The 17,050-nt window shown below is 45.7% G+C and overlaps 1 protein-coding gene across 2 annotated transcripts in view; it reads left to right on the top strand.

Moving 5' to 3' along the window:
• Window positions 1–1,321: 1,321 nt before the first annotated feature.
• Trappc12 (trafficking protein particle complex subunit 12) overlaps window positions 1,322–17,050 on the top strand; it is a 59,436-nt gene continuing 43,707 nt past the window's right edge. Inside the window, exons 1-3 of one of the 2 annotated variants that reach the window (XM_015480017.2) lie at window positions 1,322–1,478; window positions 2,849–4,062; window positions 11,045–11,161. In XM_015480017.2, coding sequence (XP_015335503.1) covers window positions 2,854–4,062; window positions 11,045–11,161 — 1,326 coding nt within the window. In that variant the 5' untranslated portion in view covers window positions 1,322–1,478; window positions 2,849–2,853. Of the gene's footprint in view, window positions 1,479–1,514; window positions 1,746–2,848; window positions 4,063–11,044; window positions 11,162–17,050 lie in introns of those variants that run through there. The other variant, XM_015480018.2, reaches the window with a different exon arrangement.

Here is a 17,050-nt window from a genome sequence, read left to right as displayed (position 1 = left end):
TCACTAGAGGCAGCGCGTACCACCTCACCCGGGGCTCGCAACGCCCATTCATTCCCTGCCCGAGACAAACGACTCGGGTCCTGCACCTTTCCTGGCCCAGGCCGACTACCGTAGGGCTCACTTCCTGTTTATGCGGACGCGTCATCAATACGCTCCCAGCCGGCAGCCAATGGCCGCGGCGCGTGGCTCGTGCGCATGCCCACACGGGCTCCCGCGGCTCAGCTACAGAGTCCCTGGACCGGAAGGCGGGGCTGGTCCCGTGTGTCGGGCGACTGGGCGTCTGGCTCATCTCAAGTCTGTTCTCTGGATGGAGCCCTCCCTGCACCTAACCTTAGATAGAGTGGCCGGAGCTGGGGCATCAGTACTTTACTGCCAAACGGCAGTCCCGAGTGTTGGGCCAGCGCCTTCCACTCGAGCGTAGGATCTTCGCGGCAGCCCGATGCGCAGCTCAGACACTCCCATTTTACAGTTAGACACTGCGAACTTGAGTCACCCCATCGCGATCGCACAGGTCGCCAGTGGAGAGCCAGAGTCCTCTCCCGCGGGCGCCCAGCCTGGGATAGTGTGCTTGGAAGCCGCACTCGCGCCGGCAGAACTGGGCCGACCTTGCCGGGGATTAGGAGTCGGCTGGCAAGGCCGCGGAGGCTCCCGAGGTCGTGAGACATAAAGCTCGCTGTGGAGAGGCTGCCTTTAAGGTGCAGCGCGCCCAGAGCGCCCGCCTTGCGCTGGGCAGTACCCTAGGGAAAGGGCAGTGGCATTGCGTGGCATCTATAGATCGTGTTAAATAGAAGCCCCTTCGCTAACCCGGCCCCGGGGGTTCCAGGACCACACACCTCTACGATTTTTAGATTTTCCTTCCACTCCTCATTAGACTTAGTGACAAAACAGCTGGGTCTGGTTTTGCTTATTTACGCCAGCACCATGCTTGGGTTCAGTGAGAAATCACGCCAGCAGGGGACCAGCCACAAGGACTGTATCCCACCTTGGCCGAGTTTAGCTTCGTACTTAGAATCCACCCCCGCCGTTATCGCTGCCATCGTTCTGGTCAGTGTTACTGCACAGTTCTTCGGGTGCGTTATGGGAAACGGAGAGCACCAGCCAGCCACAAACTCCTAGAAATCAGTACTTTTAGAAAGTGTCTCCCTTTCGCCTCCTGCTCTGCCATAAGCTTTCGGGTTGCCCTGGTGTCGGAACTCGAACCCACTGTCGGGATTTCCGTCCACATTCCGGGGCCTATGGCGGCCGGCAAGTTCGCACCTCCAGCTGCCAACGCGGGCCCGTGCCCCGCCCACCTCCGAGGAACCGGAAGTTCGGGAGCTTGGGGTCCGGGACCCCGGGTTCCTGAACTGAGCATGAGCGGAAGTGGACGCGCGGGCGCAGAAGTCGCGGGCCCCCGGAAGCTGTCACGGTTCCTATCGCCGCCTCCCCGACTTTGGTCTCCACAGACAAGCCCTTTCCCGGCCCCGGGCGGGTGGCAGGTGAGGACCAGCGTCCCTGCGGTCAGGAGGGGCGGGCCTGCACGCAGACCCTGGCGTCCCCCGCCGCCCTGCCCTGGCTCTCCCGCGACCCGTGACGGTTTCTGCAGGGAAGCAGGCTTCGTGGTCCCGCAGCCCAGTCTCCTCACCTACGGATTCGGAGTGAGGGGGAGCCCAGCAGCTGTATCTGAGGATCGGATGGGCGGGTGGCCAGGCAACAGCAAGTGCCAATCAGTGTTGCCAGTTTCTGCCGTCAGCCGTCGGTGCTCCGTGAGCACGACCTTTCCCTTTTGCCCTTGCTGTTCTCAGTGTCTCACTTTCCCAGAATTAGGGAGACAGCATATAGAGACAATTAGGGAGATAATATTATATTATAGACAATATTATAAATATAGAGCGGGGAAGAGATTATTAGATTGGAGTGCCTTGGTAGTAAGGAATAAGTAGTATTTAAAAACTAAAACCTCACACATATTCGAATGGCTATTATTAAAGAATATATTGGCAAGGATGTGGAGAAATCAGATCACTTGTGCATACCTATAGAAAAGTTTTGCAGTTCCTCAAGTAAAAATCCAATTACCATATGATGCAGTTCAGTTCTAGGGGGAATACCGAAAGGAATGGAGAGCAGGACCTGGAGAAGAGACTGGAATACCATGTTCATAGCAGCAGTATTCACTACAGCTGAAAGGTGGAAACCTCCAGTGTCCATTAACAGAGACAAATAGATAAATGGTGCTATAGGCGTGCAATGGAATATTATTCACCTATTTAAAGGAGATTTTGACACGTGCTACTTACAGCATAAATAAAACTTGAGGACATTATGGGAAGTAAGATACTCCAGTTACAAAAACAATTATTTTACAATTCCATTAATATGAGGTACCTAGTGGTTGCCTGGGGATGAGCATAAAGGGGATCATTTAACTAGATTTTTGGTTTTGCAAGAGGAAAGAATTCTGGAGATTGGGTACACTACAATGTATCTGTACTTAACTGTACACTTAAAAACTAGTTAAAATTGTATATCTTATATGTATTTTGCCACAATTAATTAATAAGTAAAAGACTGGAGAAAGAGGGACTGGGATTTTGGCTCAGTGCCAGAATGCTCACCTAGCACGTGCGAGGCCCTGGGTTCGATCCTCAGCACCACATAAAAATAAAATAAAGATATTGTGTCCAACTACAACTAAAAAATAAATATTAAATAAAAAGTCTGGAGAAAGAGATGTTTCTGATTTTGAACCATTTAAATATTTTACTAATAAGTATTCCTCCAATTAAAAAAAAAAACAAGACAAAAGTAGCTTTAAAATACCTGAATAGACAGGTGATAAGGTTAATTTATGATGTCTTTCTCCCAGGCAAAATGGAGAGTGCTAAAGATGGTGACCACAGCATGACCAAAGAGTCTTCTCCAGAGGTGGGAGCCAAGAGCATCTCCAAGCAGGCAGCTCAGGAAGAGCAGGGGCAGCTTCTGTATCATGAGGAAACCATTGATCTTGGTGGAGATGAGTTTGGGTCTGAAGAGAATGTAACTGTGTCAGAAGATTCTAACAACTTTGCAGATAAGCTTAATGAGCACATGATGGAGAGTGTCCTTATTTCTGACTCTCCCAATAACAGCGAAGATGATGTGGGTGACCTTGGCTGTTTGCAGGATATTGTGGAGCCCATAGAAGACAACACTGATCACAGACTGGACAATATCACAGAAAAAGAAGAAATGGACATTCTAAGTAATGACAGTGAAATTTATGGAGATGACACACCTAGAGATGTTTCAGATATGACCCCTGATAGCAGAGCATCTTTGAAAGAAGACTCTACACAGGAAGAGGTGAAAGGCGTGTCCACTCTTGGGAACACTGGTGCAGAGGACTTGGTGCCCAGGGATGAAAATACTCACACAGAAGAGCAGGTGTCAGACATGTCTTCTAGTCAGTCCTCTTCTAAGGAAGAGCCTGTGCCCATGTGCACCATTTTTAGCCAATCAAATTCAGCTCCTTCCCAGCCACACTTGTTTCTGCATGATGGCTTCGAGTCTCAGATGGTGAAGTCTCCAAGTTTCAGCAGTGCGAGTGAGACCTCAGCCAAGACCCCTCCTCAGGTGGTCCAGCCCAGTCCAAGCCTGAGTAAATTTTTTGGAGATACAATCAACACTAATTCTTTGGCCTCTGACTTCTTTGATTCCTTCACCACTTCTACTTTCATTTCTGTCAGTAATCCCAACGCAGGCTCCTCACTTGCTACCCCTGTGGGAGAAGAGTCCCCGGATTCTGCTGACCCATCTTACTCTGCAGGGATGGAAAGATCCGAATCAGGTGTTTCTACAGCTTCTCTGGAAATTCCTGAGTCTCCAAACCCTTTTTCACAGATGCAGGCGGTATTCGCAGGGAGTGATGACCCTTTTGCCACAGCCCTGAGCATGAGCGAGATGGACCGAAGGAATGATGCATGGATTCCCAGCCAAGGGACCAAAGATGTCCTGATCTCGGTAGCAACCCAGCAGTACAGCACTGTGTTTATAGACAAGGAGAACCTCACCATGCCAGGCCTGAAGTTTGACAACATTCAGGTAAGATGAGGAATATTTCTGTTTTCATATCTCTTCTCTTTGAATCTGTTTCTTTGAAATATGCATAACATCTTTCAAAGGTGGAAAAATACATATTCTTGAACAATTCTTAAGATTCTGATTATGAGAGCCTATGTTATTTTTCTCTATAGGTAATTAGGAACTCTGTTGAGTTCCTCAATACTATAATGTATTTAAGATACTACTTGTCATAGAAATAAATACTAGCAGGTAGATCATTATATAATGGTTCTCTGAAGTAGCTTTATTATATGTGTGATCAGTTAGTTCCTGACATTTGAATTCCAGTAAATGATAAATCCATTTCTTCTTTTAAAACATGGAAATTTTATTTGTATTACATATAACATGATTGAGGAAGAAGGAATTTTAGTAAAATTGTATTAGTTTGTTTTCTACTCTTATAGCAAAATACCTGACTCTGGGTCCTTTGTAAGAAAAAAAAAGGTTTATTTTGTTTAATTTAGAGGCTAAAAGTCCAAACAGCATGGCACTGGTTTTAGTAAAAGCTTTCCTTGGCAGTATCACATCATGGAAGGAGTCTGTGCAAGACACAGAGATTACATGACAAGCCAGAGAACAAGGAGGGAACAGTCTTGCTCTTTATAATAGCCCTCTGACAAAAACTAAGCAGGGTCCCATGAGAACTAATGAGGGCAGTGTCATGAAGGATCTGATTCCTCCCAGAGGCCCTCTCTCAGAGGCCTCACCACCTCTTAACATCACCTCAGTGGAGACCAAGCCTCCAGCACGTGAACCCGTGAGAACACATTCAAACTACATCCAAACCTTAGAACTGCATCCGAGCCTCGAGGACCACGTTCATCTCACAATGCAAAATGCAGAAATTCCATGCTTTGTAGTCCCAGTGTCTTGCCTCATCACTCAAAAGTCCAAGTCCGAGCTCTCGGAGACTTGCAGGAGTTTTCTGATGAATCACGGTCTCTGATTTCGGGGATATTTGGATGTGTGGGATCTGATATCCTTGTTCACTGAAGCCTTGCTCCTCCTGGCCTGTACCCCAGGATGGCTTTAGTGTGTGCTTTTTCCTGTCTTCATAGGTCTGCTTGTGGCTTCCTGTGCCAGCAGTGGCTGGACCTTTAGCTCCCCCTTTTCAAACTCTGTTGTTGGTGCTTTGCTTCCCTGTACTTGAGCCTCAGTAGGAATCTGAAGGTTGCCCCAGAAAAGACTCAACCTAGTGGGGGGTTCCCAACAGCATTCCTTTGGAAATGTGCAGAGGTGGCTCACTATGGTTGACAGAGGGCTGGGATGAGCATGTGACATATAGGGGATGGGCCCAAGGATGCTCAGAATCCTTCAGTGGGAGTTAAGTATCAAACAACAAAAATATCATCTTCCCAAAATGTAGGTTATTCTTGAGTTGAGAAATAGCTCTTTCAGTTGAACTGAAATTAGATTCAACATGGAGGTGCCATCTACACATTAGAGACCTCTGTGATGGGTCCTCCTTAGCATGGGCCTTCAGTTACTCATGCCCCAGTACAGAACCAGTAGAGGCTCTGGCCTCACAGAGCACCGCTGCATAAACATGGCCAGAGCCAAGCCTTCATTAAGTACTAAAGATGTGTCTTCCACACCTCCTGCAGTTCACAGTGGTTATTTTGGAAATCTCGTGGTAAGTATAGAGTTTGAACTCAGAATATTCTTGAAATACCTTTAACTTGGACATATAACAGACGTGCTAGATGTTTCCTCGTTCAGTGTCTCTTCAGTTGCATCTTATCCTTCGAAAAACTTCTCACTCTTGCAATAGAAAGAAAAGACTATTGAGATTTACTTTGAATGGAAATACAGTGCGTGTCTGTTGAGAACTGGGTCGGCATAACAAAGAAGAGTTTTGCTGTTGGTGTTCTGAACACCCAAGTTTTTAAGACGCCAACCAACCCTTTGTTGGATTTTTCTGATGATGAATTTCTCCCGACACTGTTAAAGTGATCTGTGTGCTAAATTAGCTTCCTATAACACTTATATTTGAGTTTCCCCTCAAATTTCTCCTCTATTAATATCTAATTAAAAGACCCCTTCTTATGGGAAATTGTTTTTTAAAAATTGCATCTTTATTAGGTGACTTTTATAGCAGTCTAAGTTAAATTAGAGGCAGTAGAAGTAAATTTGTAAAACTTTCTCCAAGTATAGTAGCATCACACAAAGAGCATGTGCATTTTCAACTAATTGTAGTTACAGATGGCATTTGATCTTCTTAAAGAGTAAGTAAGAAATTTTAGGACCCAGAAAGGAATGAAAGTCAGAGAATTGTTGTATGAACCTTGTTCAGAAAAGAGACAGAGAGGAGATAAAAATAAAAGCGGAAGTTGGGGAGTGAAGGTTTTGCTCCTGGGCCACATCGCAGACCTCCTGTAAGGGCTTTGCCTCTTACAGGTCAAGAAACCTGGCAGGCAGCTTCAAACCTGGATGCCCCCCACTGCTTTCTCATCCTGTTCCGCTTTATTCTCCTTCCCCTCAGCCTTCCCAAAGCTTGGATTTGACAGGATTCTTTCAAGGAGCCCACAAGGTCTATGTCAAAACTCCTTGTTTAGACCACCAGAGTCCTTATGTCGGAAACCCTGAGGCCTCCAGAAAGCCAGAATGTCACTGACACTGTGTCGTCTTCAGTCCATCCGTGAGCTCAAAGCTTCCGAGGTGTGGACAGTATCTGTTGCTTGAGAAAGGTGACACAATTGGTGCATTCTTAGTGGGGTGCTGCGTCCCAGGCGTCCACTCTGCTGGGATCACTAAGGAAGAGGGCATGAGCCCAGCCCTGCCAGCCCAGACCAGGGGAGAAGTCTAATAGTAGACACTTTCCTTACTGTAACTCAGCAGAGGACCCAGCTGATTTCCACAGGTGCAATTGCCTAATGCAGCTGGTGCATAACACGGCCAGTACCCGAACTCAGAGTCGCTTTTCCTTGGTTCTGGGCCCTGTCTTATATAACGTAGCATTCCTGTCTACCATATAAATCTCTAATTCTGTTTCTCTCAGAAAGACTTTGTTTGGGCTAAAGAACTAGAAACCACCACTAATCATCAGAGAAGGGCAAATCAAAACCACAAAGGGTGTCACCTCATGCCTGTAAGAATGACTGTTACCAAAAAGACAAGAAATAGGAGTGTTGACAGGAATGCAGAGTAGTATATCCTTATGGAAAGCAGTGTACAAGGGTCTTCAGAAAATCAAAAAGGCAGGACCCACCAGTCATGCCTTTTGGCTGTTTCCAAAGGAATTGAAATCTGTATGTCGATAACTGCCTGCATCCTCATGTCCAGTGCAGCCTTATTCCTGATAGCCAAGACAGAGGGTCAAGCCTGGTATCCATCTCTGGAGGAGTGGATAAAGCAGGTGTGGTGTGTACACACGATGGACTGTTATCCAGTCTTTAAAAAGAAGGAAATCCTATCATGTGTGACAACCTATATGGCCTTGGAAGACAAGAAGCTAAATGAAGCAGCCCAGAGAGAGAGACAATTACCCATAGTCGTTATTGTGTGTGAATCTGGAAGAACTGAGCTTGCAGTCCTTCTTGTGTGTGAATCTAGAAAAACTGAACTTGTAGTCCTTCTTGTGTGTGAATATAGAAGAACTGAACTTGCAGTCCTTCTTGTGTGTGAATCTGGAAGGACTGAACTTGCAGTCCTTCTTGTGTGTGAATCTGGAAGAACTGAACTTGCAGTCCTTCTTGTGTGTGAATCTGGAAGGACTGAACTTGCAGTCCTTCTTGTGTGTGAATCTGGAAGAACTGAACTTGCAGTCCTTCTTGTGTGTGAATCTGGAAGAACTGAACATGTAGTCCTTCTTGTGTGTGAATCTAGAAGAACTGAGCTTGCAGTCCTTCTTATATGTGGAATATAGAAGAACTGAACTTGTAGCTGGGAGTGCGGTTGTGGGTTCCAAGGCTGGAAGGGAGGGAGAAATGAGCTGCTGGTCAGTGGGTGAGCAGGAGGACATCAAATGCATGTGCATGGTGACTAGTTGATAGTATTGTTTGTTTGAGCTCTTTGAGAGCAGATTTAAGTATCCTGATATCCCCAGCACACACATGAGCCATGACTGCAGGTGGCGATGGTGGCATTGACTGTGGTGGTCAGTACACACATGCGTATATCAGAGCATCACATTGTATACCTTACATGTCAATTAAACATTTCTAATTAAAAAATAAAATTTCTTTTTAGCCACTTTAAAAACAGAACTAGGAATCAAATGTCTTAATTTTAGGCTTCAGAATGAGTATTTAGGAACCATAGGAGTTTCCCCAGTGTTCTAGAAATTGCCTAATACATAGACATTCTACCGAGCAATCTATGAACATAGAAAGAAGCTTGAATTGGAAGAATTGATCTCAATTGCTTGCTTTGCCAGTCATCTATGTAACCTAGTGAATTCGCTGAACATCTATAGCTTCATTTTCTTACCTGAAAGGCTTTGATGCGTCTATTAGTAGAGCTTCAGACCAAGCTATACTAACAAAGAAAGCCCACGTTCCTGTGGCTGGAGCAGAACAGGCGTCATGTCCCTGGGGGAGGCTCAGTGGTGTGGGGCTGTGGGGGGCTCCAACGCCTCAACAGAGGCCAGGAAGCTCCTCCACCTGTCACATCTCCTCATCATCAGGAGGGGGACACAACAGTGTTCCTTTTGAGTTGCATTGCCTGAAGGACAGCGTGTATCCACCTATGTCCCTCTGTCCCTTTGCTCAGAGCTTAGACACTTGGCCATACCAGCTGCCAGAAAGGTCACAAATAGAGTTATTAGTCAGGCTACAGTGTGCCCCAGCAAAACTGAGATGTTCTGTCCCTGAAGTGAAGTGAGATCAGAAATTGGTGCATGACCAATTTTCTAGCGTGAAAGCCCTCTGATTTCGTAGTTCAGAAGCTTTGAGCCGTTGCTGGTAAGTAACCTTTATGACTGCACCAGCAGGCAATTCCATTTTGTAAGGAAGTTCCAAGCCCATTTTCTAATAAATTGTGATACAAATTGTAGGTAAATTTTCAGACTAATCCACGGAAGACTATAATGTGAACTCACTATACAGAGCTAAAATCATTTACTCTCTCCATGTGTGTGTGTATTCCTAAACTGAGGTGACCATGGCACACAAGTTTAAGGAACTGTGTTCCCACCTCCCTCATACCCACCAGAAAGAGGAGAGGAAGCTTCCCTGTGGATCTGGAGAGCTATGATGCTGCACTAGGGCTGGATTCAGCTAGAACTTGAGGGATTTCTTATAATCAGCAAAATGTTATGAGGTCTACTTTGTCCCAGACGAGGATGGGGACGTGGAGGAGACCCCATATGAATACCAGGATCTCACTCATGGTCTGACCATGGAGAATGACCCTGGGTTCCCTTGAGCAGATGTTACTGGTCCTCCCAGCTTGAGATGGTTGTGGACCTGCTACCCCACCTGCAATGCAAGTGATCCTGTCTTGATTTTGTGGCCAAGGATGAAACAGAACCTGGAGCAGCACACTCCGAGTGTAGGGGCCTTCTGTCAGCAACACCACAGAAACAGGTGGTTGGGTGGTGAGGTGCACACCAGAGCATGTCCTGGTGGACTTTCTCTCCACCTGCTTCACACGAGCTCCCTGTTGTTTGTTGTGGTGTTGCATTAGCTTTCCTGTGGCTGGAAGCTGGCTTTGGGCTGAGTGGAGAGATTTGGGCTTTGCCCGTCCCCTGCCCTCTGAGGGTATCCTCGTTGTAATGTCTTTGTTCAGTTCACCTGGGAGACCTCAAGGCCTTTGTGCTCTGGGTCAGCGCCCACAGCCTGCCAAATGCCCGAGCACAGTGTTGGGCTGGGCCTGCCTCGGGCATGTTGGAAAGTCAGAGCTGCTTCTCCTGCCACTGGTAGCTCTCCTAAGGCAGTAGCGCCTCCAGAAGGGAGAAGGTCAATCCAGAGTTCTGTCCACCACTGCTCTTTGTCTTGGCTGCCTGCGACCTCTCGTGATGCCTGCAGCAGTGGCTCAGCGCTCTAGCGAGGTTATTAATGCTGACTCCTAGAAGCATCATGTCAGGCAGGCGGGCCTCAGCTCTCCCTTGGCCAGTATAGCTGCCCAAACAGTACTGAGAAAGGTGTGTGTGTTGCCACCGTTCTTTAGGCACAAGCCTGATGTGGCTACTTGTCCCCGTATGTCATTTGACTTGGTAGCTTGCAGCTCAGACAAGCTCTGCCTTTCTCCCATAGCTGCAGAGGATCACGTGGTTTAGGAACCCGAGTTGCCTGGTCCCTTTGCTCTGGTCAGTCCTGGGCTTCTTGCCAGCTGAGACTTCCGGCCATACTTAGTCCTGGTGCTTCCCCACCTCCTCTCCTCGCCCTTCCATGATTTCCCTTTAGAAAGTCCCTGGGGTTTTACTGCAGTGTTCTCTAGCCTTGTCCAGATATGCATAATCAAAGGAGTCCACTTAGGAAACATTCTGAAAATGCCCGAGGGCAGAGGCAAAGGAGCATCCGAAAGTGTGCTCCCACCCTGCGAGCCCAGGCCTGGTGGGGAAGGCCATGATGAGGTCTTCACTCGCCCTTGGCTTGGCTAGCATGGAAGAGAAGGTGGACCTCCTCAGCACCAGTGATAATTCTTCACTCTGACCAGGAGGCCTTCTGGATTCGCAGGCCAGGTGGAGAACAGGTAGGATTGGGCATAGCTCTTTTTAGGCCGTGACATGGTACTCAGTCCCCAGTAGTGTCATCTCACACTCCAGTGAGCCCATCACAGGAAGCCCTTCTGGCATGGCGTCACCTCTTGCTCAAGCCTGGTACACATAGTGGTGATTTACCATTTCCTCCTCAAGGTAAAGAGCAACTCTAAAAATGTACATTTTATTTAAATATATAATTGCAGTAATTTAGCTTCTTGTTAACTGAAGTTTTCCTTTATTAGAACCACTGTTGCTTCCTCTGTGAGCCCATGGAGTAAAAGCGGCTTTTAATTAGTTTCTTCACACCCTTTGCAGGGAGATGCAGTTAAAGACCTGATGCTTCGCTTCCTGGGTGAGAAAGCTGCGGCCAAGAGGCAGGTCTTGAACGCCAGCTCGGTGGAGCAGTCCTTCCTGGGCCTGAAGCAGCTCATTGTGAGTAGCAGTGCGCCTGAGGTTAGCATGCTCTGTGCTGTCCCACCTGCCGTCCTGCTGTTTTCCCCAGAAGCTGATTACTTGGATTATGTTACCAGAAGCACCTGCACATCAATAAAATTCTGTTGGATAGGTACAGATCCTGTGAAGCAAAAAGCATAGTATTAATATTCTGGTTGTTTTACATCCAGTTGCTTTAAAAGCCATTATTTTAAATGATCAAATGACTTGAAGCAGCACATTCTTAGATCAAATGTCTCATCAAATGTAACTAATACGTTTATCTGTATTAGTTATATAACAGATAAATGATTTTGTGCTCTTTTAAGTATACATCATTTTCTCCATTTGGGATGGTAGGTTATTGTCTAATGGGTGGATTCCTAAACATTTTTCAATTTTGTCATGAACTCCTTAAGTCAATTTTTGAAATTCCTTAATACTGGTAACCACTGCCCATATGTTGGTTTCTTTCCAGCAAAAAGAACTTTAATTGTGTTGGTGTGCTTTCCGAGATTATCCAGGATAAGAAAATTGTGTGTGTGCAGTGCACGATTCATTAGGGATTCCCAAGGGAGCCTTGCAGTAAATGAACACTCTCAAACCCTGTTTCCTCTGCCCAGGGCCATGCTCATGCATTCTAGGGTTGCTCTGCAGGTTGTCCAGCTGGTCACCTGTGGTGGACACCTTGCTTCTGAGTCTGAGCACAGTCCCTGAAGGGCTATATTGAGGGAATTTGAAAAATTACCTGCTTTACTTGGGAACAAGAAGTCCATTCAGCTGCCCAAAAGCCCAGCTTTGCAATCCTGTCCTCACCCTGCCTGTGTTCAGTGGTGCGCTATCTGGAATATCTACTCTTTATTTGGGGGACAACCTGAAAGATGAGCATTATTTCAACCTTTGAACGGGAGAGTGGGATGTCCTGCTTCACTTCACTTTTTTTAAGAGTTCTCTGTCTTGTCTTTCTTAATTGTAACTTTTCTTCAGTACTTGGCTTCAAACTTCACCTATTTTAAGCAAGTTTCAGTTACTAAGGATATAATAGGTGAGAGGGTTTGAGATTTATTGAAGATTTAACTTTGCAACCCATTTAAATCAGAAGTGAAGCCTGTGAACTTATAAATGAAAAGGAGAAAGAGGTCTTCTGTTTATTTGGGAGAAGCTCAAGATTCAGTCTCAACATAGAGGTGGCCAGCTTTGTGTTCACCAGGGATACATAAATCACTTAGTTGCACAGAGACCTTTTGAAAAATCTTGGAATAAAATAATCCCTGTCCTTTATCTTTCTTTTTTAAAATATTTTTATTGTAGATGGACACAATACCTTTATTTTTATTTATTTTTATGTGGTGCTGAGGATCAAACCCGTGCTTCAACCACTGCTAGTCAAGTTCTCTACAACTGAGCTCCAGCCCCAGCCTTCTCCTTTTCTCATTTCATCAGCTCTACCTTTAGATCAGGATTTGAAAGTTAGGTGCATGACTTGTCCCCATTCTGCCAGAAATCAGTGACGCTTGAGAGGCAGAGTCCTGACCAAAGCTATGGGGAGGAGGGAGCTTTTTATCTTTAACATTAACATTTAACAAAGTATCATGACTCTTTTTCCTAATGGGCAGGTTCTCTTGGATTCAGACACCTTTGTACACATCTTCATGTATAGTTTTATGACCTCCATCCCCTGTAGGGAGCCTTCCTGGTTCAGGAGGAATCCAGCTACCTGTTGCGATGACCAGGTCACCTGGAGCTGCCCTACATGGGCTGCAACTCCAGCTCTGACAGTGCAGCCCAGGATGGACCCAAGGTCACAAGGTAGCGGGCAGAGGCTGCCCCCATGCCAACGTCAGCAAGGACATGGCTCCCTGGGGCCTTGTCCTCTGGACACAATGCTCCAGCCTTTACTTCCTGATGTACTCTTGTCGGCACATCTCTTGTCTCCTGCAAGAGCCAGGAGAGGAAGCACTTTAAAAACCTCCTTCCAAAGCTCAGTTCTCATGTTCTTGCGCCTCAGTCTGGATGGGTCTCAATCATTCTCTTCCTTTGACCCCTGGTCTTTTGCTCAGAGGTCTTTTTTGGGTCTTGCCAAAAGAGCATGTTTTTGAGAATGCACTGGACCTTTGCAGTGCTCTTAGTTACTCAGGTCTGTCCTCCTGTATTACGTGGAACATGGCAGGTCACTGGTGTCAGTGTCCAGAGCATAGGCAGAGCAAGGTTGTAAGAACTAAGGATCTGCCTAGCACTGGGACAGTCAGGAAGCATCTGTCACCCAGCTAAGCAGTTGATCTCCAGGGTCCAATATGGTTGGCCCTTGACAGGCACATAGCACTGCATCAGTAAGTACAGAAAGGACAGTAGGGGAGGAGAAGGGGAGTAGTGTATGAGTTTTGCTTTTCACAATTTTTAAAAAATTAATGTAGGCCTAAGGTTCTGACTTTGCAGATTAGAAAACTAAGACCTAGAAAAGTGGTTAGCCCAAGGAAACATCCCAGACCTCCTCCTTGTCACCAGTCACTAGTGCTGTCCACACTGGCTGTCCCTCTGCTCTCTGCACAGAAAGACATCCCCCCATCACCAGTGCCCTCCCACTGCCCATCCCCCTGCACCCTGCACGGCCCAGATATGCCCCTGTCCCCGGTGCCATTTCCATGGCCCGTGTGAACTGATCACACAAGTAGACCATTCCATGGGTGAAAGGTGGTGCTTCTTCCCTTTATTAAATGGGCTGTAAAACCTTGCTGTAGTCCACCATCATAAGTAATAGTAACGAAGAGTGAGAAGCGTTTGAGGAATGGCCTCGCTTTATAGTAGTATTCCAACACTGCCACAGAGCTAGCGTCCACCGTAACTGATGTCCTCAGCACACTCACTGTCTTTCTGCCTTCTTTGATGATTCCTGGTATTAGTAAATACACATAATAGCTCAGATTTTTTCGATGCATTGAAAATACTTAAAGCTGTTACAGATTTTTTACTGAGGGTCCTAACTGGAGAACTGATTTAAGTGGAAACTATATTCATTACAAAATCATTACTTTGCCCTTTTAATTATGTCCTAAAATAATTCCCATTGTCTAAGGCTAGGAAAGAGCTTCCAAATGTGTGTTCCTCAGTAATGTCGATATGTTCCAGGGCTGTCATTCTCGGGGAGTGAATGTCACAGCCTGAGGAGGAAGACACTTCAGTTTCTTTAATGGAATCGTAGGTACAGTTGATTCCCTTTGAGTTTGAAATGGAGAAAAGCCATGTACCTTCCATGTTACTTAAGTGATTTTTATTGGACTAGTTTTCTTATTTTTTGGAAGTTGTAAAGTATAATTGTTCAGTTTTTCAAATACAGTCTATATCTTATTTCCTAGTTTTAGAAAAGTAATATTTATTTAAATTTAGGCACTTTTTTCCTATCAAGACAACTTCATCGTCAGAGTTCTGCTGTCATATGCAGTAATTACAAGATTTTCATAATATTTTCTCCATGCAACCTAAAGTTTTATGTGGAACACTTTAAATTCTAAAGGGTAATTTTTTCACCGAGTATTTCTGCTGTCTGACATTAAAAATGTAGGAGAACGACCAGGAGGGGAAGGTGGAGAACAGTGCAGTAAAAATAGCAAAGACACGTGGAGCAAATAAGTAACTAGAATTTCAAGCCACAGCAGCACACTCCTGCCCTGGCCCTCTGGGTAGTGCAGTTAGGTCCCTCCTATGTCCTTACACCCTGTAAGGACTCTGTCCGGACTCCTGCCTGCCCTTGGGTCTCCTAGCCTCTCCAGCACAGTCCTGCCTGAAACTTCAGGAGAGTTTGCCTAGAGCCGGGCACAGGCCAGCATACTTTCCTCTCCGCCTTTCCTCATTAACAAAGAGGCCACCTCTCATGCATGTCCCAAAATCAGAAGACCAAGGCCATGGGTTGGGTAAAATGAATCCCCCAACACGGGTACTTGATGTGCACAGCCAGGGAAATGTCCACCCTGTTGCGGTTGGGAGGAGGGAAATTAAGCGAGGCGCTCTTGTCTGCTGGCAGCAGGACGAAGGCCAGGGTGGTCACAGCCTTAGTTTCCCACACAGTCATCAGCTCAAGAAAGAACAGCACACAGGCATCAACACAGCAGCACCACCGACACACGCTTGTGCAGATCAACACAGGAATTACTGGTTATTAAGAAAAGAATGAACTAATCCATATTCAGTGGCCCTGACTTATGGAGTAATTATATGGGGAAAAATAAGTCTCTAAACCAAAGCTTTTTTGTTTGTTGGTTTTTTGGCACTGGGGATTGAACCTAGGATGCATTACCACTGAGCCACATCCCCAGCCTTTTTTATTTTTTATTTTTTTGTTTTGTTTTGTTTTGTTTTGAGATAGGTCTCGCTAAGTTGCTTAGGTCCTCACTAAGTTGCTGAGGCTGTCTTTGAACTTGTGATCCTCCTGTCTCAGCCTCCTAAGTCACTAGGATCAAAACTTTTTAATTTCATAAAATTGAATTTTAGTGTATCAGGATAGAAAAGCATTTCTTAAACAAGGTCCAAAAATTTAAACCTTGAAGGAAAAGATTAATAAATTTGCTACTTTGAATAATTCTAAAACGTGTGTACAATGAAAACACCATGAACAACAGTTTAAAAAGGAGCAAGGGATGGGAGAAGATGCTTGAAGTTCTTGTGACTGACAGATTTGTATCCAGGATACAGAAAACTTCCTTCAATTAATAAGGAAAAGAAAGAGCCCCGTAGAGAAACAGAGAAGAGATCTGAAGAGGCAATTACTAGAAGCCAGACAGCCAGTGAACATGGGAAGTGCTCAGCCTCTCTTCTTGTTAAAGAAGTGTAAACACAACAAGAATGTCGCGCCCAGCAAGTTGGCAGCACCAGTTGGCAAGGGAGGGCAGCGTGCGTTGCTGGCAGGAGTGTGACGACCATACGCTTTGCAGATCAAGTTGACAGTGGCTACCCAAATGAGTGCCTAGTGTGACCTTTGCTCCAACTGTCCCACTCCAGTTGTACATGGTGTAAACAGACATGTTCAAGAATATTTGTATATATTACATATTACATGTTATTTGTATTAGCCAAAGATTTCATTAAAAACTGCAATAGCCAACAAGAAAAAGAAAACTGTTATATACAGCCAATTAAATGCTTAGGAGCATTTGAAACAAATGAGCTGGAACCACTTTCATCAATATGAATAAATTTCAAAAATAATGTTCAGCAATAAAAGCTGAACAATTGCACAATGCTGTCTGCAGTGCACTAGATTTTCTTTATGTTTGCACACAGGTGGATGATCCCTTCGCTACCACTCCACAGTCTAGGAAAGTCCTGAAGACCAAAAATCACTTTGGGCAGCAAAATTTGACCTGACCAAATTTTTTTGGTACTTGACCTAGATATTCTTCCATGTATTTATTCCACACACACCTCTCTTACCCTGCTCTGTACACTGCAGCCCGCCCTCCCTGGCCTGGCAGCAGTATAGTGTCCTCCTGCAGACTGTCCCGTCAGGTGCAGGCCTGGGGACATCACTGTCCTCACTAGTTTGAGGCCCCACCCACACCCTTACAAAGTGCCCCTTCTTTCAGTGCTCTTTGGGAACATGTGGCCCTGAAGTGGCCTTCATGTCCTGCCCAGCCCCTGAAGGATCTGATGGCAGAGCCACCCTCAGCAAGGTGACCCAGTTATGGTCTTGGTTGACCCCCGTTGGTGAGAGGAAGAACATTCCTATACTGGAAATGTCTTTGAAATTCAAAGTAAACTTGAACTGTTGCCATGTAAGCATTTTGTATTCTCTCATCAGGTTAAAAAAAAAAAAATGGGGGGAAGTATACGTTGGAGATGGCAAGATTTTCTAACATCTGTACATTTTTTTTCCTCTCATTCCGTTTTTTTGTTTGT

The sequence above is a fragment of the Marmota marmota genome, unplaced genomic scaffold, assembly GCF_001458135.2.
Source record: "Marmota marmota marmota unplaced genomic scaffold, marMar, whole genome shotgun sequence".
Classification (NCBI taxonomy): domain Eukaryota; kingdom Metazoa; phylum Chordata; class Mammalia; order Rodentia; family Sciuridae; genus Marmota; species Marmota marmota.
The sequence above is the reverse complement of the archived record's forward strand: the minus strand, read 5'-3'. Positions and strand labels throughout refer to the sequence as shown.